The sequence below is a fragment of the Aquarana catesbeiana genome, linkage group LG01 (assembly GCF_042186555.1).
Source record: "Aquarana catesbeiana isolate 2022-GZ linkage group LG01, ASM4218655v1, whole genome shotgun sequence".
Taxonomy (NCBI): domain Eukaryota; kingdom Metazoa; phylum Chordata; class Amphibia; order Anura; family Ranidae; genus Aquarana; species Aquarana catesbeiana.
The window spans coordinates 222,922,125-222,946,758 of NC_133324.1; the positions used below are offsets into that span (position 1 = coordinate 222,922,125).

At 41.8% G+C, this 24,634-nt stretch overlaps 1 protein-coding gene across 3 annotated transcripts in view; it reads left to right on the top strand.

Moving 5' to 3' along the window:
* Window positions 1-23,891, top strand: part of P2RX6 (purinergic receptor P2X 6) — a 76,732-nt gene extending 52,841 nt beyond the window's left edge. For 2 of the 3 annotated variants that reach the window (XM_073625345.1, XM_073625330.1), the window contains 6 exons: window positions 10,016-10,157; window positions 10,765-10,871; window positions 12,258-12,351; window positions 12,431-12,496; window positions 16,240-16,317; window positions 23,648-23,891. In XM_073625345.1, the coding sequence (XP_073481446.1) occupies window positions 10,016-10,157; window positions 10,765-10,871; window positions 12,258-12,351; window positions 12,431-12,496; window positions 16,240-16,317; window positions 23,648-23,722 (562 nt within the window). In that variant the 3' untranslated portion in view covers window positions 23,723-23,891. The remainder of the gene's footprint in view (window positions 1-10,015; window positions 10,158-10,764; window positions 10,872-12,257; window positions 12,352-12,430; window positions 12,497-16,239; window positions 16,318-23,647) is intronic. The other variant, XM_073625338.1, reaches the window with a different exon arrangement.
* The last annotated feature ends 743 nt before the right edge of the window (window positions 23,892-24,634 follow it).

A 24,634-nucleotide genomic window follows, 5' to 3' on the forward strand; every position in this document is an offset into this window, starting at 1 on the left:
TCTCTGGGAAAATGTCTCTGTGTCCGGATGTTGTGGACAGCCAGCAGGGTGTGTGTCCATGTGCATATAACGAGGGGCTGGTGAGAGCAGTAGGAGGAGGAAGGTGGAATGTGAGCAGCTTGTTACTGCTGGTTCTGTATGAAGACAGACCTGTGTCTGGAAAGCTGTCTGCCCTTTGGGAAACTGCAGCCCGTGTTAAGGGATTCTTTGCCCAGGGACTAGGAAAGGCTGGCCAGCCTTGACAGTCAGGAAGACTATGAAAGCCAGTGAGTCCAGGGGGCTGGAAAGAATCAGATCTGTTGAGAGCAAGCAGAGGAATTGCTGACAAGAGAGCCAGGTGGCTCGGTATGTTTTCCTTATCTTTGAGTGCTAAATGAAGTTAAACCCCTGTGTGGGAATCCTGAATGGACCTTTTGCTTTTGTTTTGTTCATTTAATAAATGTGGGCTACCAGGCCCTTAACCATAATGCCTGTTTGACGTGGACTCACTGCACCAATAGAGCATCTATCACTTGAGCTAAACAACCCAATATCACAAGACTTTGATCCCTCTTTAAACATAGGCACATTGGCCTTACACCATTCCAGTGGTACTATTCCAGTTATTAAAGAGTCCCTAAAAATGAAAAAAATGGCTTTGAAATGACAGAGCTCAATTATTTTAGGATCCGTGGGTGTATGCCACCTGGTCCAGTTGCTTTACTCACCTTTATTCTGTCTAAATATCTGGACCATATAAATATTGAGCCATTGTGGATCATTTGGGGCTATGTCAATACCATCTCCATTATGGACATGAGCTCTCTCATGCTCCTTTGTATACACAGAGCTGAAGAAGGTATTACATTAATATTGCCTTCTTTTTGTCCCCAGTCACCCACTCTAGATTATTTTGTAAAGGGCCTACGTGCTCAGACCTGAGCTTTTTACTATTAATATATTTAAAGAATTTTTAGGGTTTGTCCTACTATCATTTGCAATATGTCGGTCGTTTTGAATTTTTGAGGACTTGATTTCCCTTTTACACATCCTGTTACATTCCTTGTAACATTTAAATGATGGTAGTGTTCCTTGAGTTTTAGATTTTTTTTTTTAAAAGCTCTTTTCTTATTTGTAGCTTTTTTAACTTTGGCCATGAGCCACGCAGGTATTATTTTTAGTCATTTAAACGTATTGCCCATGGAATTATACTTTGCAGTGAGTTCACATACAGTCTTTTTGAAGAATTCCCATTTCCGTTCTGTGTTCATCGATGCCAATACAGTATTCCCTCCAAGTCTAATTGTTGGAGAGCAGCCCTCATCTTTGGAAAGTGTTTGTTTTTTATTTATTTTTTATCTTTCCAGTATGTGTTTGTCAGGCTAGAACTAACAATTATTTTCATAATCGACTAGTTGGCCGATTATTGTTTCGGTTAAGGACCTTAAAAAAAAGTGTGGCGTATAATTTAGTTAAAATGTAATTTTAAAAAAAGGCAATTTATTTTTAAATATCTCTATGCAGTGATAAATATAAATAACCAACTATATGGTTAGGGATCAAAATATCTAATCCACTCTGAGAAAAACAGACAGAAGAGATATACAGTATATACTATTAGGAGGGGATATACAGTATATACTATTAGGAGGGGGTATACACTGTATAAACTATTGGAGGGGATATACAGTGTATATACTATTGGAGGGGATATACAGTGTATATACTATTGGAGGGGATATACACTGTATATACTATTAGAGGGGATATACACTATATACTATTAGAGGGGATATTTTTTTTATTTAAAGAAAAAAAAAAGTTAAAGACTGTTTTGCCGATTTTCAGACAGAACTGTAATATATTATATACTGACCGTACAAAAACAATGTCTTCCTTCAAAAAAAATGTAATTTTAAGAACGTTTGTTTGATTTTCTAATTAGTTAGTTAGTGGGGTCAAATCGACATTTTCAACCACAGTGATGGGAAAATTTAGAAATAATAGAAAACTTCTTGGTGAAAGGAATTTTCAGACAGTGTATGTGGTTTTCGTTGAGAAATTACATTCGTTTTAAAAACCGAAATGTTAAAAGCAAGTGAAAATTTCAAATAACATTCTTTCATTCAGCGAATGTACAACGATTTTTCAGATGAATATTCTTTTCTGAAAATTGATCCATGTGGCCAGCATAAGGCTCGGTACACACCTATGCAGTTTGCTTTTGATCTGTTTTTGCAGTGCTTTTTGCTGTGCGTTTTGATTTTTGCGCATGTGATTTTGCGGCAATTTGCGTATTTTGCATTTTTTTTTTTGCCAATTTGTTGTTGGGCAGAATAAAAAACACAAATTGCTGCAAAAACGCATTACATGCTTATCGGCAGCTTCTCCATTGAACCAGTATATTGAACCAAAAATGCACAGTTTTTTGTTAAAAAAATCCCTGACCCTTTCCAAGTACGAAAAAAAGTATAAAGTATTTCCAGTAGCTGAAAAAAGCATAGATGTGAACTTGTCCCATAGGAAACCATGTAAATGAACTGTAGTGCACTTCTGCAAAAAGCACCAAAAAACACATAGGTGTGAACCAGGCCTAAGACGTTTAGTAACGTAATGGAGTTAAAAAAAATAAAATGAGCCCTTTATAGTGCAAAAAAAAGCAGATAATTGCTACTATAAGGGGTTCATTTTTTACTGTAATCTAAAATTTACAGTAGCAATTATTTGCTCTTTTTGTAATATAAAGGGCTAATTTTTTTTTTTAACCCCATTATGTTACTGGCCTATTAATCGATTATGAAAATAGCAATCGATTAATTTCATAATCGATTAGTTGTCGATTAATCGATTAGTTGTTTTCGGCCTTAGTTTGTTGTTACAGCTAACATTAAATGAAATCATGTTATGGTCACTGCTATCCAGATGTTTTTTTTTTTTTAAATCAGATAATTTTTATTGAAAAAGAAAAACAAAAAAGCAAAACTTTTTTTCATTTTACGAACACAAAACAGCTTCCATATTTGTTAGGACACATAAGAATCAGTGTTAGATGACTATGCAGTCTATTACATTCTTTACTTATACAATAATAACTGTAACGATATATCAGAAATAAAGACATAATTGTATAATAAGACAACTGTGGTTGTAGATTTTTGGTCTTATTACGCATCATGTGTGTCCTCTTCATATAATTCTACCCCCTTCCGCTCCCGACCCTATCAGGGCCACCGAGCAGAGCGGGGTACCGCTAGCCCCCAACCAGCGGGGGGCGGTGTACAATTTTTACAAACATTAACCGTTGGATAAAACAAACATAATCATTTAAACTTCTGCAGGCCCTATCCAGATGTTTTTATATGAATATTAGTAATAAGCTCTGCATGGTTTGAGGTTACCAGGTCCAGCAGAGCATCAAATTTAATTCTCCCTTCCTCCTCAATCCTAGTTTAATTACTCCTCCAGCCTTTACATAAACCTCTTCCCCAGGACAGCAGACCCCCTTCCATTTAGGTGAAAAGTCAGCCCAGTGCTCTAGAAACCCAAATCATTCCCTCTTACACCAGGTCTTAGCCATGCATTCAGTACTCTAATCTCCCTCTGTCTTTCCTGTGTTTCGCATGGCACAGGCAATATTTCAGAGAATATCACCTCCCTTCAACTTGCAGTCTAGTTTTTTAAATTGATTCTTAAGGAGCCTCCACCTTCTGTGTGTTTTGTCATTGGTTCCAACATGGACCAAGACAGCTGGGTCATGCCCAGTCCCTCCCAATAATTTATCAATAATTTATAAACCGGTCCACCACATTCCGAACCCTGGCACCAGGGAGACAGCAAACCATTTGGTTATGGCGATCCTGGCAACAAATTATTCTATCAGTCCTTCTGATTATAGAATCTCCTATTACCACCAACTGTCTAGGCCTTCCTGCACTACCCTCACCACCCCTACTAGATGGGCTGCTCTCCCGGCTGTTAGGGGTAGCAGCAACATCTAGGGCTGACAACTCTGAATTTGCCACCTCCACATCTTCACCCAATATAGCAAATCTGTTTGGGTGCTCAAACCTATGGCTGACCTTCTTTTTCTGTGAGCCCCCTACCACTCCCTCTGACTACAATAACCCATCTTCCTACCTGATAATCCTGACTTACCCCTCCACAAGGTTGTCAGTTCTGCCCAGTGTTGCAACTTGCTCCTCCAGATCTCTAATGTGAGCTTCTAGAATGGCAACCCGCTCACATCTGAAGTGGTATCCATCCTGGAGCTGTTGCTCCATTGTTGTATACATCCGGCACACTGTTACAATATTAATATACTAACAGGAAATTTCAGATGTTACTTACAAGTTAGACACCTCCTGTTATAATCTCATGTTTTCAACTCTGGTTTTTAACTCACCACTTAGTCAAATTTCCCACTTGGACAAAGTTTCAGCAAGCAAAAGATAGGCAAGCTCAGAGTGAGTACTATAGAAAGTTATATAGCACCTGTAGCACCTGTGACTGATTAACTACTTCCCTTAATTATCAGACTGAAGGAAGAAAAGAAGAAAAATGCTATTTAAAAAGTGACAGAAATATGTGTAAGTAATGTTATTTGTATCTATTTTGTGAAGAAAAAATAATGGAAAATTGTTATCCATCCTTACCGTAATTTTCCATTCCTGGCTCTGCCTCAGGACAGCACAACCTCGGGTCAACCCCACCATTTGACCCATATAGGACACCCCTGTATAGATAGATGAGACAGGCAGTACCTGGTGCAGGTGTTCTTGTAAATGGCTTGCGACGGTCCAGGGAGGGTGTGTGCTGTCCTGAGGCAGAGTCAGGAAAGGAAGTATGGATAACAATTTTCCATTTTCCTGGCTCAGCCTCATGCCAGCACAACTCCGGGACCTAACTAGCACACACAAAGGGAAGGAAAACGAAAAAACCCGGAAACCAGGTGCTGCCAAATGTAAGTTTATTAACATCTAGACAGAGCAGAAGACAATACAGAAGTTCCCATGAGACCTAATTGGGAAGATGCTACACCAGGCCGCCCAGGAGGATGAGACTGCTCTGGTCGAATGCGCACAAATTTCCTGGGGAGGGGGAGAGGCCTTCTAGTGAGTATGCCGTCTGAATTGTTTTCACCACCCATGACGAAATGACCCTCAGGGAGGCCGGCATGCCTCTTCTGGGGCCATTTGGATACATAAAAAGAGCTTCAGATTTTCGGAATGCCTCTGTTCTCTCCGAATACGTCTGCAACATGGTCTTCAGGTCCAATTTGTGCAATTCTGACCCCTCCGAGTCCAAAGGTGAAGGTGAAGGTGAAGGTGAAAAGGCTGGAAGAACCGGCTGCCAATTAAAGTGGAACTCCGAAGAGACCTTCAGCAGGAAACTTGGAGAAGGACGTAACACAACTCTCTCTGGGAAAAATGATCTTTAACCCAAGGAACCTCAGTTAATGCTGTCAGCACCGAGACTTGCACTTTAATGGTATTGTAGCTGAGGCCTGCATCCAGACCAGACTGAAGAAAAGACAGCACAGTCACCACCGAGGGGGTCTGGAACGTAAACCCCTGTTGGGAGGAAAAGAACTCAAATCTCCTCCAAACTCAGTGATGGGTGGATTTAGTAGAAAGTTTTTCTTGCTGTAAGTAGGGTTGACACCACTGACTCAGACAGATTTAGACTGTTCAGCCTGTCCCTTTCAAAAGCCATGCAGTCAAGGCTAGGCGGGCTGGATTGGGGTGAAACTGACCATGCTGAAGGAGTAGGTCCTGATTCTGAGGCAATTTGACTGGTGGGCAGGCCGCCAGGTGACAGGAGGGAGAACCATGGCCTCCTCGGCCAGAATGGAGCAATTACTATCGCCAAGACATTCTCTTCCATGATCTTCAGTAATGACTGGAGAATTAGAGCTGTCGGAGGGAATATGTATACCCGACTGCACTTCCATTCCTGGGAGAAAGCATCCTGTGCCAGGGCCTGTTGACAGAAGAACCGGGGAACCTGACAATTGTCTGGAGTTGCCATAAGGTCCACCTCGGGTATCCCCCACCGATCGAAGATCTTCATGAGATATTTCAGGTTCAATCTCCACTCTGTGTTGCTGGTGAAGTTGTGACTCGGATGGTCCGCCAAGGTGTTCTGCACCCCTGGGAGATACGCCGCTGCGAGATCTAGCAGGTGATCCTCGGCAAACCTGAAGATCTCTGATGCTATCTGGAGCATGCGTAGGCTTCTTGTTTCTCCCTGTTTCATGACATAAGAAATAGCTGTTTTGTTGTCCATTAGCAGTTTGACCCTCGTGCCTTGAATGATGAGAAGAAAAACCTTTAGAGCTTCCCTGGCCGCTGCGAGTTCCAGCAGGTTTGATGAACAGGGGACCTGAGGAGGCCATCTGCCCTGAGCATGCCGTCCCCTGGCAATGCACACACCAACCCTGGAGACTCGCATCCAAAGTGATCATGACCCAGCCCCCAGGGTTGATGGGCTTGCCCCGGGCTAGGTTGTCTCCTCTGCTCCACCACTGCAGATCGTTGTTAATAAAGGCCAAAATGTGTATTTTCTGATGTAGCGAGCCACGACTCCATTAGCTGAGAAGACTGAATTGGAATCTCCTCGTGTGCCATTGCGCCCATGGAACTGTCAGGATACAGGCCTTCAGGCTCCCTAAAAAACTCATCCCTCTGTGTACCGTGATCATAGGAGAGGCTGCCATCTTTAAGGCTTCTGCTCAAATGTGGATTATCTTGTCTTTTGGAAGAAACACTTTGTATTGGAGTGTGTCGAAAGACATGCCCAAATAAACTAAGGTTTGGCACGGAGTGAGCTGGCTTTTTGACGTATTTATCATCCATCCAAACTGCGTTAAGGTGGTAAGAACTTGATCCCGGTGCCATAGCAAAAGATCTTCGGAACAAGCAAGGATCAGGACATCGTCCAAGTAATGGAATATTCTTATTCCTCTTTGTCGAAGATAGGCAATTACCGTTACTAGAACTTTTGTAAAAGTCCTTGGCGCCGAGCTGAGCCCAAAGGGAAGGCATCTGAATTGAAAGTGGTTGCCCGCATAGAAAAACCTTAGAAAGCGTTGATGAACCTCGGCCACTGGGATAAGGAAATACACGTTTTCGAGGTCCACTGAAACCATCCAGTCGCCCTGACGAATTACTACTGAAATAGTCTTGAGAGACTCCATCCGGAATGGCTGTTGCTTCAGAGAGGAGTTCAGGTTTCTTAAATATAAGACAGGGCGCCATTTTCCTGATGCTTTCTGGATGAGAAAGAGAGGGGAATATACTCCCCTACCCTGCTGTTCCTCTGGCACTGGTACAAGAGCGTGAAGAGCTAGTAACTCTGTGATATATGCCTCCAGTGACGCCCGCTTTTCTGCTGAAGTGGGAATTTCTGTTGAAACAGAGTCTTCTTGGAGGAGAACTTTGGAACTGAAGATGAAGGCTATCCCGGACTACTTCCAGGACCTAGGAATCTGTTATCCTCTCTGCCCAGATACCACTGTAGATGGTCAGTCTTGCCCCCACTGGCAGTCCCTGGGCGGGCCACCCCTCAAAAGGACTTTGCTGTGGATTTTCGAGCTTGGGGGGGCCTTTGAGTTATCGGCGCCGTGAGATCGCCATGAAAAGCGAGAAAACTCTCTACCTGGCCGATAGGACCTGGCCTCCTTGAACTGATCCCAGGGTCTTCTATTTGTCCGAAATGACTGTGGATGGCCCTTCCGATCCTGAGGAAGAAGACAAGACTTCCCTCCAGTCACCCGGCAAATTGCCTCTTCTAACGTTTTACCATAGAGTGTTCCCCGAGAAAGGGATGGAACATAAAGCCTGTTTTGAAGCAGAATTTTTGAGGCGGTCATAGAATGCATTAAGGTGAAAAAACTTTTACCTTTACAACCCCTTTAAAGACTAGCCTCGTTTTGAGATTTTGGTGTTTACAAGTTTAATTTTTTTTTTCTGCTTGAAAATTACTTAGAACCCCCAAACATTATATATCGTTTTTTTTCTAACATCCTAGAGAATAAAATGGCGGTCATTGCAAAACATTTTTTCACACCGTATTTGCACAACGATCTTACAAGCGCACTTTTTTGGGAAAAAAAATCACTTTTTTGAATAAAAAAATAAGACAACAGTAAAGTTAGCCCAATTTTTTTTATATTGTGAAAGATAATGTTACGCCAAGTAAACTGATAGCCAACATGACACACTTTAAAATTGCGCCCGCTCGTGGAATGGCGTCAAACTTTTACCCTTAAAAATCTCCATAGGTGACTTTTAAAAAATTCTACAGGTTGCATGTTTTGAGTTACAGAGGAGATCTAGGGCTAGAATTATTGCTCTTGATCTAATGATCGTGGTGATACCTCACATGTGTGGTTCAACCACCGTTTTCATATGCGGGCGCTACTCATGTATGCGTTCACTTCTGCACGCAAGCTCGCCGGGACAGGGCGCTTTAGAAGAATTTTTTTTTTCTTATTTATTTTACTTGATTTTATTTATTTTTTCACTGTTTTTAAAAAAGAAACTAATTTGTGTCACTTTTATTTCTATTACAAGGAATGTAAACATCCCTTGTAATAGAAAAAAGCATGACAGGTCCTCTTAAATATGAGATCTGGGGTCAAAAAGTCTTCAGATCTCATATTTGGACTAAAATGCAATAAAAAAAAAAAAAAAAAAATGGTCATTTGAAAAAATGACATTGAAAAAATGTGCCATTAAGACGTATGGGAAGAAGACACATTTTGACGTCGCTTCTGCCCTGCTATGGTATGGAGACGGGTGGGGGCCATCTTAGCCTCGCTCTTCTCCATACCCAGCCACAACAAGGACCCGATCACCTCTGCCGCTGCAAATGGCTCCGGTAAGCGGCGGAGGGCGCGGGGAAATGCGGCGGGAGGGGGGCCCTCTTCTGCCGCCGATAACAGTGATCTCGCGACAAACCTGCCACAGAGACTACCATTATCGTAAACATGACCGGCTCCTGAAGAGATGGATACCTCGGTTGTAGCAGCAGCTGCTGCCGTTACCAAGATATCAATCATCAAAGTGCCGACATATATGTACAGGAGCCGGTCGGCAAGTGGTTAAAACGGTTGACTGGGATGACATATTGCATTTCCTACTTAAAGCGGAGGTCCGTCCTAAGATAAAAAATTACATTAATATTCTCAAAAAAATATATAAAAAAAACATTTGAAAAAAAAATATATTTTACTTACCAGAAACCCCTGTTGCTAGGCAGTCTTCCTAATCTGCCTCTTCCTTCACTTCCTCCTCTTCGGCGAGCTGGCCCGTTGTCTTCTGAGACATGTGTGTGTCCCAGAAATTAACAGGGCCATTCACAAAGCGCCGCGCGACTCGCCGCAAAGCTCCACTGCCTGTTTCCCTTTGTTAAGATGGCAGCGCCGGCACCTGATCCGATGGATGGATCGGCCTCTTGCCGCAAAGCTCCACTGCCTGTTTCCCTTTGTTAAGATGGTGGCGCCGGCACCTTTTTTTTAAATTGCAACTGGAACACCGCTTTAATTTTCCACATTTCCCACAGTCATTTCTTATAGGATAAATCCTTGACTTTATTATAACTTTCAGCAAGTTGTTTTTTTATTTTAAATATAGTTTGTCACAACTCTCTATTACAGACATTCTCAACCAGGGTTCCTCCAAAGGTTGCTAGGGGTTCCTTGGGTGGTAGCTAATTAATCTTCCTTTGCTGTATGGCAAAACAAGCAGCATGACACAATTATCTTTTTAAATGTAAAGGTGTCATTCTGGCCACCAGTAAGGGTTCCATTTTTCATACTGACAATCAATCTAAAGGACATTTTCCCCATTGAGCTTCAATTAACTGGCTTTAGTAAGGTTTCCCTTAAACCTGAATATTATGTTAGGGCTCCCTCTGGGGTAAGAAGGTTGAGAAAGGCTGTAATATGTAGACATAAATACCTTGCTTTGAATTTTTAGTAATTAGACCATTCAGATGTAAATGTATAAGTCATTCTGTTTTTTTTTTTCAAAAGGGCAAACACACTGAAGACATCGGATGATACTTATTTTAAGAGCTGTAGATATGATCCTGTCTCCAGCCCGTACTGTCCAGTTTTCACAATCAAGAATATTATAACAAGAACTAAAAATAGCTTTGAAGAACTGTCTCTTCTGGTATATTTTCACTTTTATTTTAAACTTGCCTGTAATTAAGATGCAAATAAGTGCCATCACTGGGAATATTAAGGAAGGTGGACACTGTTCTAGGGTCTTCCAGTGATGAATGTTTTACATTTATTGCAATTATGTGCAAATACGGTAATAAATATACTTGTTGTTTGTTTATTTTTTTTTAGGTATTGGGTATCATGTGCTGCAGCAAGGAAAAAAAGTTCTCCTGTGTTGGCAGCACGCTGGAGAGCTGGACCTCTGCTCTCATGTACAATGCAGAGACCCAGGTCTGATACACTGGGGTTGATTTACTAAAACTGGAGAGTGCAAAATCTGGCGCAATCAGCTTCCAGTTTTTTTTTTCCAAAGCATAATTGAACAAGCTGAAGTTAGAAGCTGGCTACCATGCACAGCTGCACCAAATTTTGTAATCTACAGTTTTGGTAAATCAACCCCACTGCTCCAATTAACACTAATTATTATTTAAGAATGTAAGATTTTGTCTAGAGCTTTCTTTCAAGCCTGTACATTAGAAAATATATGCTAGCAATTTGTAATATGTAGGTACATTTTTGGGGAGTTAACAGGATGATTTACTTTTTTATTTCAGGGTGGAGTTGTTAGAATTGATATTGAGTGGAAATGCAATTTGGATCAAGCAAAAGTCTGCATACCACAATACTCCTTTGGATTGCAAGATAAAAACAACAACTTCAGGTTAGGTTCATATGTTGCTGATCATTTTATATTTACTGTATTTGACACAAAAATATATTTACATTAGAATTCCTGCCCAGAACTTTTTTTTTAGTTTTGGATTGAATTTGGAAGTGTTCCATTTTTAATTTCTTCCTAATGGAAGATATATCTCACTTGGTCACAGTCATCTTAATTTCTACTGTGTAGTCTGGGCAAAAAAGACAATCTCCCCAGCAGTGATACAGACACCAATAAAAACAAATTTAATAGTAGTGCAGTTTAGACCCTCTGTCCTAAATTGTTTCAATCTTTGACTCCCCCATTGGGGAGTTCCGATGTGTCACCAGATCAGGGATCTGGAGGAAATATTCCCACTTGGCTTACAGACCTAACAAAGGTCCTCCCTGCACTCTATCCAAAATTAAAAATAATCTGAAGGTCTACTATAAAGCTCATGGTCTAACCAAACTATTTTTGGATGAAAAGGAGAAGGGTTGTACTCTTTGTTAGGGGTTTGTTTATTGCTATCTTTGGTTCACTTTGGACAGTTCACGTTAAAGCGGGGTTCCACCCAAATTTTGAACAATATCTGTATGTATTCTCTTCCTTGCCTAGATGCTGACATGCCGTTTAAAAAAATTTAAATCGCCGTAATTACCTTTTATTTTTCTATTCTTCTTTCCTGGTTCTCCTCCCGTAGGAGTAGGCATGTTTCTAGCCTCTCCCAGACTCCGCACAGACTCCTGGGAGCTAGTCTCAGGCTTCCCAGGATGCCACTGAGCATGTGCGGGAACAAGCGGTGAATGCTGGGAGCACAGCATTCACCGCATCCAGGAAATAAATGCTTGTGGGCTTCAAATGCCCACAATGAAGATGGAAACCGCCTGCAGTGAATAATATAAGCTATTCTTTCCGACGAAATCTGACACAGGCGGACATATTACACACAATATGTGAGTATGTAATGCTGAGAAGAAAAGTTTGTGAATGAACTAAAAAAAAAAAAAAACGATAGATAGGTGGACCCCCGCTTTAAGTCCTCTCCCTGTTGCAGGCTGTTAAAGGGATAAGAAATGATGAGAACTCCATTCTCCTAAGGGGACAGAGACTGTAAGATTTATTTTTTATTACCATGCTTGTCTTACTATCACAATGACCTCCATTCAGTTTTTTATTCCTGGTGCTACTGGGATAAAAAGGAGGTAAATCTTGCTAACAGAGATACAGAAAGCAGTAAAAACTTGACAAAAGAGCTAACTCTTAGCCACTCTTTCCAAAACGAATTATAGAAAAAATAAATGGTGGGGATCTGGACTGGACGATGGTAAGGACAATAATGTAACTTTACAAATAACTCTTCACTGATTACAGCACAGACAACTCCCATTTATGCTTTATTTGCAGAACAGCTACTTATTATTGGGATAAAGAAAGACGTGAAAACAGAGACCTCCTTAAACTCTATGGAATCCGATTCGAGATATCGGTGACAGGAGAGGTTGGTTTTCAATGAGCACATATCTCACTGCATTGATTTAGTATTTGCTGTTGGATGACCTTCAACCCTCTATGTCCAGGCAAGAAGATTTAGTATTGTCCCAACAGCTGTAAGCCTTGGAACTGGGTGTGCCTTCTTGGGTAGTGTAAGTAATACATTGTTCTTTGATGATTTTGTGTTGTACTTGAAGGATAAATGTAATAAAGGTTATTATTAAGTGACTTGGGAATATACCTGTTCAGGGCTGGACTGGGACAAAAATTTGGCCCTGGACTTCCTCATGACCGGCCCACTTTAATTTTGAGTGTCCCCAACAGCATCCCCCTTACATCAGAGAGTCCCCACCAGCAGCTCCCTTCACATCAGTGTGTCCCCATCAGAAGCCCTTCACATCAGAGAGCCCCCATCAGCAGCCCCCTTCACATCAGAGTGTCCTCCCCCTCCCACATGTACTCACAGTTTTGAAGGCAGCTTCTCATTCCTCTCTCCGGTCATGTGATAACAAGTGATAGGGGAGAGAGGAAGGAAAGTCTACTGTTGGTCTATCTCCCCCTGCAGGCTGGAGGGAGCCAAAAGCCTAATGCTCTCTCCAGCATATGACGGAAGCTGCTGCTCCTGACAGGAGTGAAATTGCAATCACTCACTGTCAGAAAGGAGCGGCTCCAGGACCGCACCTGACTGGCCCACTGAGCCATCGGCCCCCCAGGAATCTCCCGGTAGTCCCAATGGCCAGTACATGCCTGTACCTGTTACTTCTGAGACCTGTCATTACAGGCACAGCCCAGTGTAAACTAGACATCTGCAATTAATTTTGTTATGAATCAAAATTTGGATGGAATATGTAACGAATTTCAACTAATACAAAATAAATTATAACAAAAAGAACAAATTAATTTGTTTTATTTGGATTATATGTACGTGGTCCAACAAACAGCACAGTTGTGTAGTGGATAGCACTTTTGCCTAGCAGTAAGAAGGGTCGCTGGTTCGAATCCCAACCACGACACTACCTGCCTGGAGTTTGCATGTTCTCCCTGTGCCTGCATGGGTTTCCTCCGGGTACTCCGGTTTCCTCCCACACTCCAAAGACATGCTGGTAGGTTAATTGGATCCTGTCTAAATTGTCCCTAGTATGTATGAATGCGAGTTAGGGACCTTAGATTGTAAGCTCCTTGAGGGTAGGGACTGATGTTAATGTACAATGTATATGTAAAGCGATGCATAAATTGATGGCGCTATGTAAGTAACTGAAATAAATAAATAAATGAACAAAGTCAGTTGGGAATGGGGAAATTAATTCAACTTATAATGTATAATAATAATAATCTAACAAATGAAAACAGAACTTCAGAAAATACAATAAGATTCAGAACAAAGAATATATACTATCCCAAAATAATGAATCTTTCTGAAAATGAATCACTCGAACGTAATGGTTATGACGAAATAAAATGATTTACTTAACGAGTGAATCCTAAACTAAGCAAAAAATGTTTTCCATTGTGCACATCTCTAGTGTAAACATTACATTGTTTGCATTCTGCCTGTTTGCACTATACAGAGCAGAGAGCAACATGACCACAGATTAGGATTGTTAGAAAAAAGAGACATGTTCTCTATATATGTGCTTGATTCAAAATCTGCAACACCAGGAAACAAACATGGTGATTTATAAGCATTACTGCACCAATACAATCACAGGAGAAACGGATGACAAAACTGTTTGTAGGCAGGTGCAGTTTACTTTATCCACTGCATGTGGCGCTATTCCACTGGTGCTGTTCCTCTATGCTGGCACCCCATGTGACTTTGGCGGCCCTCTTGGGTCAGACAGAATCTATTTAAGACACATTTCACGTGTTGGTAGAGTAGGAACAGGTCACCCGTCTGTCAGGGACAGTGCTTAGCATCAGGGAGAGGTTCCAGAAGAGTAGGGATACGCCTCCCCATTTGGGTACGAATCGGCCAGGCTGCATTCCGCCCCTCAAGACACCTGAGACATTCTATAACTACTCATCGCTGTTACATCCTGTGAGTGTTCCTGGTCGGGTCGCCTTCCTGCAGGGCTTGTTGTGTATTGCCGATTTTCAATTTCAATACAGTTCTGTTTTCTGCACCTGGACTAAGTGTTTTCTGCTGCTGCACCTACCCACTTGTTGACAAAAGGAAACCATTGCATAAATACAGGAGTTGTAAAGGCAGAACGTTTTTTATCCTTATGCATTCTATGCACAAAGATAAAAAGCCTTCTGTGTTCAGTGGCCCCCCTCACACTTTCCTGAGGCCCCTCTCTGTCCAACGATGTCCACGAGTGTCTCAGCCATCCAGGATTCTCCCTCCTGATTGTCTGAGACACAGCAGCAGCGCTATTGGCTGTCGCTGCTGTCGATCAAAGTCAGCTAGTCAATCAGGGGAGAAAGGGGGCTGGGTCGGGGCTCCAAGCTTGAATTGACACAGAGAGCTGTGACTTAGCTTGGGTGCCCTCATAGCAAGCTGCTTGTTGTGGGGGCACTGAACAGGAGGGGGGGCCGGATTACAGAAGAGGGACCCAAGAAGAGGAGGATTTGGGCTGCTCTGTGCACATCCACTGCAACAGAGCAGGTAAGTATAACATGTTTGTAAAGTCTTTTTTTTACCTATAAAAATAACAATCACTTTAAACTGCTCTGCACTGCTCATTTCCCTATCCTATGTGATACCAGTCAGCTAATTACAGAAAGCAGAAGGCTCATCTGGAACTATTTCTGATGCCTTCCTTGTTTTATATCCCAGTCTACAATCATATTTACACTGGTCTGGACTTTTGAAGGTAGTAGTGAAAGAACAAGGGCAAAAAGGATGATGTTATAAGGTTATTTGTTAACCCTAAATGTATTAAACGCTAATTCTATACACATAAACCTGCAGAAAATATGACTGAAGAAGACCTGTGAAGTGAGAAGATGCAGAATAAAGGCTTGGCTGTAATTAGGGTTGCCACCTCATCCCTTTAAAACAGAACACATATTCATTACACATTTTCTTGCAGATAATTTGATGCAGATAAGGCACCAAGTGAGTTTAATTACCACTTCAATCAGCAACAGAACCTATGTACTTAATATGTGTTCGGTTTTAAAGGGATGAGGTCGCAACCCTAGCTGCAATACATACCTATAAAAAAAAAAAATGTATAGGCATCTAACAGGACAGACTACACACCATACCTCCCAACTTTTTGAGATGGGAACAAGGGACACTTTTTAGCAAAAGTATGTAGGTTTATGACACACTCCCTGCCATGCTCCCTTAAAGGGGAATTATAAAAAAAAAAATGATTAGTTAAACCCACAAGAGCTTTAATTTGCCACTACTATTCCTTTATATTGGCGCATTTTTTATACAACTATATAGATCAGACCAAAATGAAGGACAAATTAGGAGGAAAGAGGGACAGAGGGACTTTGTTCAAATCAGGGACAGTCCCTCAAAATTAGGGACAGTTGGGAGCTATGCTACACACACAAGTGTAATTCTTTTCAGCCACACCTTACATTTTTCTAAAGGTCAACACCCAAGTCCGATTTCTAGAAGCTGAATCACATGCTGGCTTATTTATGCTATGAAAACTCTATTGTGAGATCCCTTCACCAAATTTTCATTTGTAATATTATAACCAGTCTTTATAAAATCTAGTGACTTGAAAGTGCTTCCAAATAGATTTATCACCTTGATAATGTTTGCTTCCCGATGTGCCAACTTTCTACCATTAACCAGCTAGTCTTTTTACAAGCATGCTAACCTGCAATGTTTAGTTCCTGGATATATGTGTTTTACTGTCTATCACTCCCACTTCTTTCCAGTAGTTGAAATGTCCAATGACAGAATCTTGTGTGTTCTCTGTTGTAGGCAACACTTTTGTGTGACCTGATTCTCCTATACCTGGACAGTAAAGCCAGCTTCTATTGGGAGTGTAAATATGAAGAGGTATGAAGAAAACAGCATACACAAATATATATAGTAGAATAAGGGCTTAAGCTGGTCATACGTGGATTGTTTTTTTGTTTTGACCAGCCAGCCAGCTGAACAAAAAAAATTATGGATTCCTCCATCCACACAAGGTGGATGAAGGACTGCTCTCCATTGCGCTATTGTATTCTGATACTAATGAGGAATGCCGCTCTGAAAGTCTCCGTGTTTTCAAGGTGCTACCGTCCTACTAACCAGGGTTGGATGCTGGCTATGCACAAGATAATGGAAACAGAAAAAAGTCCTGGACTGCCGCAGTCCATCAAAGAAGCATCTTTATTGAGCGTACTCATAGCTATGGGTAGGCATCTTCGGATGTGAAACATGTTAGCGATTTGATCACTGTTGTGTCTACTTCTGTCATTTGTCTGCATTTTTGGATTTTATCACTCAATAAAGATGCTTCTTTGATGGAGTGAGGCAGTCCAGGACTTTTTTCTGTTTCCATTGTATTCTGATAGGTGCTGCAGCCGATTGGTTGCTTATGCTGATCAAACACAAATTTTCCAACAGTCCGGTTCCAGCGGAGTCGATCACTAGGTGGACTCCTCTTGAATGGGAAAGGCCATAGATGGATCAAGACTTGGCAAGTCCCTGCAGAACCGGCTGATCCATCTTTGACCGGCTTTAGGCAACCCTAAACTGAAATGTATTTATCGGTGGACTCTGAAGGAAATAGTAATTGCAGATTTTATATATATGATAAGTCAATCGAAAATTGCTTCAATAAAGGAGTTATAGTAATTAGGCATTTTCCACTGATACATTACACTGGCCAAACCAATCTTTTGGATCCTTTATCAGTTCACTTCCTTGTTGCAGAGCAAACCAGCAGTCCATACCGATTTGAAATGAATGGGGTTAATTTCATGAAGCTTTACACAAAAAAAAGGCTCTTTATTTTTAGTCATGTGGTTATAATTTTTAAATCTCACTGCACTCAGATGAACATTTTTTAAAAGAAGGATCCTTATCCTGGTATCTCAGCTCTGTAAATTAGACCTCATGTATTATATTGCCCCTATAATCCTATCCTATAGTACTAAAATGTATAGTACTAAAAAAGTACTACCAATAATCACCAGCCCACCATCCCTTCCACCACCAGCACCTCTCTCAATAGAATGTGCTTATTCCATGCTCCATACAAACTTCTGATTGGCACCTTGCCTGGCCAAAAGCCACAGGGAAACATCCAGTCTTTAAAAAGAAAATGGAAATCTCCCCAATTTATAGCTAGCTTTAAGAATAAGGTGCACATGTAATTGCTTTGTACAGAGCCAACAAAATATACTGTATATCCCAGCACACTTACCAGCTATAAAAAAAACAAATAAGTATAAAGTATACAACAATTTGCATTAAAAACAGAGCTTGTAGTTGTACAACATTTGCACATATATGTGAAAGCTGCACTGCTTTGTCAAGGTCCCTTTTGTATAGTGCATGGATACATGGATCAAAATTCAGCCGGTTCAGTAGGGATCATACAAATTTCGATCTTTGTATGGGCAGGCTGGTTCAACTTGTGTACAATCATCCTATTGGAAAATCTTCTCTCAATCAGTGCCGCCGGCAGTGTTGATCAGTGTATTCTGAGGGCGGGCAAGTCTTCCCACTGTCATAATACAATGTAAGGGTAGGTATACAATGGGGCAAAAAAGTATTTAGTCAGCCACCAATTGTGCAAGTTCTCCCACTTAAAAAGAAGAGAGAGGCCTGTAATTGTCGACATAGGTATACCTCAACTATGAGAGACAAAATGTGGAAACAAATTGTTTTGAAACAATTTATTTGCAAATTATGATGGAAAATAAGTATTTGGTGAAAATCAAAAGTTCATCTCAATACTTTGTTATATATCCTTTGTTGGCAATGACAGAGGTCAAACGTTTTCTGTAAGTCTTCACAAGGTTGTCACACACTGTTGCTGGTATGTTGGCCCATTCCTCCATGCAGATCTCCTCTAGAGCAGTGATGTTTTGGGGCTGTCTCTGGGCAACACGGACTTTCAACTCCCTCCAAAGGTTTTCTATGGGGTTGAGATCTGGAGACTGGCTAGGCCACTCCAGGACCTTGAAATGCTTCATACGATGCCACTCCTTCGTTGCCCGGACGGTGTGTTTGGGATCATTGTCATGCTGAAAGACCCAGCCACATTTCATCTTCAATGCCCTTGCTGATGGGAGGAGGTTTGCACTCAAAATCTCATGATACGTGGCCCCATTCTTTCATGTACACGGATCAGTCGTCCTGTTCCCTTTGCAGAGAAACAGCCCCAAAGCATGATGTTGCCACCCCCATGCTTCACAGTAGGTATGGTTTTCTTTGGTTGCAACTCCAAACACGACAAGTTGTGTTTCTACCAAACAGTTCTACTTTGGTTTCATCTGACCATATGACATTCTCCCAATCCTCTTCTGGATCATTCAAATGCTCTCTAGCAAACCTCAGACTGGCCCGGACATGTACTGGCTTAAGCAGGGGGATACGTCTGGCACTGCAGGATCTGAGTCCCTGGCGGCGTAGTGTGTTACTGATGGTAGCCTTTGTTACGTTGGTCCCAGCTCTCTGCAGGCCATTCACTAGGTCCCCCCATGTGGTTATGGGATTTTTGCTCACTGTTCTTGTGATCATTTTGACCCCACGGGGTGAGATCTTGCATGGAGCCCCAGATCGAGGGAGATTATCAGTGGTCTTGTATGTCTTCCATTTTCTAATTATTGCTCCCACAGTTGATTTCTTCACACCAAGCTGCTTGCCTATTGCAGATTCAGTCTTCCCAGCCTGGTGCAGGTCTACAATTTTGTTTCTGGTGTCCGTCGACAGCTCTTTGGTCTTCACCATAGTGGAGTTTGGAGTGTGACTGTTTGAGGTTGTGGTCAGGTGTCTTTTATACTGATAACAAGTACAAACAGGTGCCATTAATACAGGTAATGAGTGGAGGACAGAGGAGTCTCTTAAAGAAGAAGATACAGGTCTGTGAGAGCCAGAAATCTTGCTTGTTTGTAGGTGACCAAATACTTGTTTTCCACCATAATTTGCAAATAAACTCTTTCAAAAATCAGACAGACAATGTGATTGTCTGGATTTGTTTCCACATTTTGTCTCTCATAGTTGAGGTATACCTATGATGACAATTACAGGCCTCTCATATTTTTAAGTGGGAGAACTTGCACAATTGATGGCTGACTAAATACTTTTTTGCCCCATTACTATTACTATACTATTCACCAAAAAAGGCAAAGGGACACCTCAGATGTCTAGTAGAGCACAATGGCATCTGAAGGTGTCCAGTGTGCCCCTGTGCCAATTTCAGCAAACTAAATAAAAATGGTAACCTCCCCAATTTATAACTAGGTGTTAGAGCAAGGTGCACATGGAAGAGTTTTGCACAGAGCAAACATAACAAAATGCATTTCCCAGCACACTTACCAGCTACTGTAGCTAGCAAAAAAAACACCCCAACAAATTACAAGATCTAACAATTTGCAATAAAAACAAAGGTTTTATCTGCACAGCACTTGCAAATAATTGTGGAAGTCACACGGTCTCATCAAGATCCCTCTTCTGTATAGTGCAGACCTAACTCTAGTCTATGCTCCATGTTGGAGCATATAAAGCAAAGTTTAAATAAAACGGAACTAAAGTCCACAATACTTACCTCTTCTCCAACTGTCCAAAGTCTGCGAGGTCCCTCGCCAGATTTGGCATCTTCTCCCCAGCATCTTTCAGGTGCTCGTCTTTGGCTGTCTTAATTGGTCAGAGCAAATATAACCTGGCATGTGAAGGAGTTACTCAATCCTGCACACTAGCACAGTGCCGGAAGTGTAAACTGAACTACATTTTAGCAGATAGCTAGGTTTAATTTATTGCAGAAGAGACATTACAGGAGCTACTGTTCTCTGTTCTACACGACTCTCCCCACTGACACACATGGTTATAAACTGAAGGCCTGCTCACACCTGTGTGACCTAAAGAGTAACGCTACTTTTGATAAGAAAAAATCATTCCCCTCTGGGTAATCTATGTACATTGCATGAATTTTAACAAACGTTGTTGCAGATTCCTATCTTGTTATTCAGAAGAAATAGCAGTTTGTGACCATGTGCTCAGTGAATCTGTATGGAGTGGTTTTATAATTATCAATCATCTGCTGCACTTGCAGGGTTCTAAATTGCAAATTGGCAAGGCCTGCATCCCTTTAGATGTTTCCCTTTAGATTTCCCTTTGGGAATATCTCATCAAAAATTTCATTTTTGTTGCAGGGGATGCTCACAATCTGATTTGTATCTTAGTGCAGACTTGTGGAAAGATCAGTAAGCCAATCACATAAGCAGGAAATTACATATCTGGGGGCCGTATGTACACAATCTGTGTACAGAACGCCTCCAGGCAGCCATATTGCATTTTACAGAAAATTACAGCACTGCAGATTGAAAGGGAAAGGTAATTTTTAATAACGTTCAATTACAATATGACTTGTGTCGCAATTGTATACACTAAATACATGTGTTTGCTAATTTTGTTTCCCATAAAAGTGGCGTTACTCTTTAAGTGTTAGTAAACTACCTCTTGATAATAATGCACAGAAAATAGGCCACAAGAAACTTGATGGTAGATTTATTAGATGTAGTAGGGAAATGCAGTTTCAGGCAATCAAACAGATTTTAAAAAACGGTACTAGATAAACAATCACTGACCCATAAACTAGCAATCAATAGAATTATAGCAATGTTAAATTGGACTATAACAGCTGCAAATCATGGTAAAGTATCGGCATGAACTGACCCAGGAAATAAATGGTCTTGTGTGCAGCCCCAATAGTGGGTGGGTGTATGTGTTCCTGAGGCAGGGGTACCCCTGGAGGTGGCTGCAAAGTACCTGGTGCCGAAGTGTCAGTGTTGACTGGCTTACATTGGGGCCCTTCTGTAGTTAGTAGACGTGTAGCTGTCCCTTTAGGAGTGTGAAGTAGAGGGCTAGCGGGCTGCTTGAACAGGAGTAGTCTTTATTGTCTTAACTGTGTCTGAGTTGAGATAAGCACATTAGCTCCCTGTGGCTTAGTCTCTCTGCTATTGTGTGGGCTCTCACACAGCTGCAGGTCTCAAAATGCAGTGATATGCTGTGTCTCAGTCCTCAGGCTCTATGGGTGCTCACAAGGGCTCAATCTCTTGCAGGCTCAGGTCTGGATGTTCTAGATCCCCAGCCACAAAAGACCCTGATCTCTCAGAATGCCTGTGAAAACTCACCAGATCTGTATGCAGGGAATCCGAATCCTTGTAGTTTATGGCTCTGCTAGCCCCCATTGTACAGTGCCCATTAAAGACTAAATATCCCATGATCCAATGCTGCACAGCAATTCCTCACTCTGATGCTCCAATTGGCTGCAGCTCGCCAATTGACTCAAATCCACTGCCAGGAGAAAGTGGGGGCAGGAGTAAGCGAGAGATTAACACATGTCCACTCTGACACAATACAGTGGCAGCAGGGAAGCTTGGTGTGAGAGGCGGCTGATACTCACACACAGCCCGCTCTGTAACACATATCTCAGCGGGGGGTAGGGTGGGGGTAGTCCACACAGCCTGTAGCACACAGTTGCCAGCAGTGGGGAGCAGTGAGGACCACTCCATTAGGGGCGCAGGGGCACCGCCCCCTAATCCATGCGCCCAGCCCCTAATCTACATGCAGGGCGCTGGACAAATCGATTTCCATGGGTTTTTTTTTTTTTTTAGGCTGAGGCTCTAATTGGCTTAAAAAAAGGGTGGGCTTGGGGCACAGAGCACTGCGCCCTGAGCCCACCCAGTTGTGCGACAATATGTTTGTGGTTTGTTAGCCGCCGCCCCCCCCCAAAAAAAAAAATGGAGCATCAGTCTCCACTGGTGGGGAGGTGAGGGTTCCCCCCTCACCTCCCCACCAGTGGAGACTGATGCTCCATATGTTTCTTCTGCAATAAATAGCCTGCCTGCTCGTAACCTGTTGCATTTTAAATTTTAGCGCAGGGACACACCAGAGGGCTAACAGAGCACAATGGAAGATGAAGGCACCCAATGTGTCCCTGCATCAATTCCAGCAAGCTAAACACAAATGGGAATTGCCCCAATTTATAACTAGCTTTTAGAGTAAGGTGAACATAGACGGACTTTGCATCCAGTCCTGAACCCCCCTTATTAATTTAATTACTTCAGCCCTGGAAGAATTGGCCCCTTAATGACCAGGCCATTTTTTGAGATACGGCACTGTGTTGCTTTAACTGACAATTGCGCGGTCATGTGATGCTGTACCCAAACAAACTTGATGTCCTTTTTTTTCCCCAGAAATAGAGCTTTCTTTTGGTGGTATTAGATCAACTCTGCGTTTTTTATTTTTTGCGCTATAAACAAAGAGTGACAATGAAGAAAAAAAAACAACAATTTTCTTTACTATAATATTCCAAAAAAAATATATAAAAAAAACAAAATGTAATCATCAGTTTAGGCCGATATATTTTCTTCTACATATTTTTGGTAAAAAAAATCTCAATAGGCGTATATTGATTTGCTTGCATAAAAGTTATAGCGTCTACAAAATAGGGGATAGATTTATGACATTTTTATTATTTAAATTTTTTTTACTAGTAATGGCGGTGATCTGCGAATTTTAGCGGGACTGCGACACTGCAGCGGACAGATCGGACACTTGACACTTTTTTGGGACCAGTGACATTTATACAGCGCTCAGTGCTAAAAATAGCCACTGACTACTGGATAAATGTCATTGGCAGGGAGGGGGTTAACACTAGGAGGCGATCAAGGGGTTAAGTGTGTTACCTGGGTGTGTTCTAACTGTGGGGGGGGGGGTGGGCTCACTGGAACATGATAGAAATCGATCTTCACTGGGAACAATAGATCTCTGTCATGTCACTAGGCAGAATGGGGGGGGGGGGGGGGGGGGAATCGCCTTGTTTACATAGGCAGTTCCCTGTTCCGCCTCTCCTGCCTCTCCTCACCGTGATCGCGGGCGGACATCAAGTCTGCTGGACCCGTGGGCACACTCCTGCAGCGGGCGCCCGCGCCTGTTACCCACCCTGCTCGGACCGACGTACGGGTACATCGATTCGCACAGGAGAGCCGACCTGCCGCAGTATATCTGCGTGAGCTGGTTGGCTAGTGGTTAATGGCATGTCACACTTCCCTGATCTGCAGCCGGTGTTGCTGGCCGGTAAGTTTCACTTCTGACAGTGTTCACTTCTCAGAGCGATGCACGATCATGCCAAAATTATGTTTGTGACAAACATTTTTTTTTCATGCAGGCCAAACCACCAAAAGGCAAACAAGCTGGACAACCTACTATCAACAATGATGAAACATCTACTAACAATGATTGAATCAAAATACATATTTTCTAAGGCCTTGACAATCAGCTGAAAAATCCAAGCCAAAAATCTACTCTATGCAGAGTTAAAATGTTTTTCCCTAACATTCTAACATTTTTTTGCCCGACATTACAGAATAATGCACTTAGGATTTACATGAATAAGAAATAAGCTAATAAAAGCACACTTGTTTTCATAAAAAAAAGTATCTGAAGTTTTTTTTGTTTTTAATGATGAAAATGTAATGCTTCACAAAAAAATTATAGTGTCAACAAATGATTAGTGCATTTAATATACTTACTATAGCTCTTAAATATGGCACAAGACTTAAAGTAGAACTATAGGCAAAACTTTTTTTTTCACTTTTAATAGAGTAAGGGAGGGTTATACTGTAACCCCTGTCAGATTTTTTTCCTATCTGTGTCCCACCGTGGAAATTTACCTTCACTTCCTTCCCCATAGCCAAAACAGGAAGTAAAAGGAAATCCCTGCAAATTAGGGGAATCCCTTAGCCCCAACCCACTAGTTTGCCTTTAGTTATGCTTTAAAACGTATCTAAATGGTAAAATATGTTATTGTTAAAGTTGAACTCCAGCCTTGCCTTGAGTTTTGTACAGGCTCCTCTGGTGTACTGAAATTGTATACTGATTTCACTGCATACGGCAAGCTTCTCACAGTATACACAAGAAGCTGCAATAAGTCAGTTAGATCCTGTCTCATTTCTTGGTTGGAGGACATCCAGCGTCATCTAGCATTTTATCTTCCCAGACTGACTTCCCTCACCCACCCCTTTCATTCTTTAGATTTTAGTTCTTTCAACCAAGGGGCCTCAGCATCACATGTGGCCACTACATGTAGGTGGGGGTGCAGCGTGGTGCAGCAGCAGTAATTCACACAGTCAAGTGCAAAGAAAACTTGCATTGA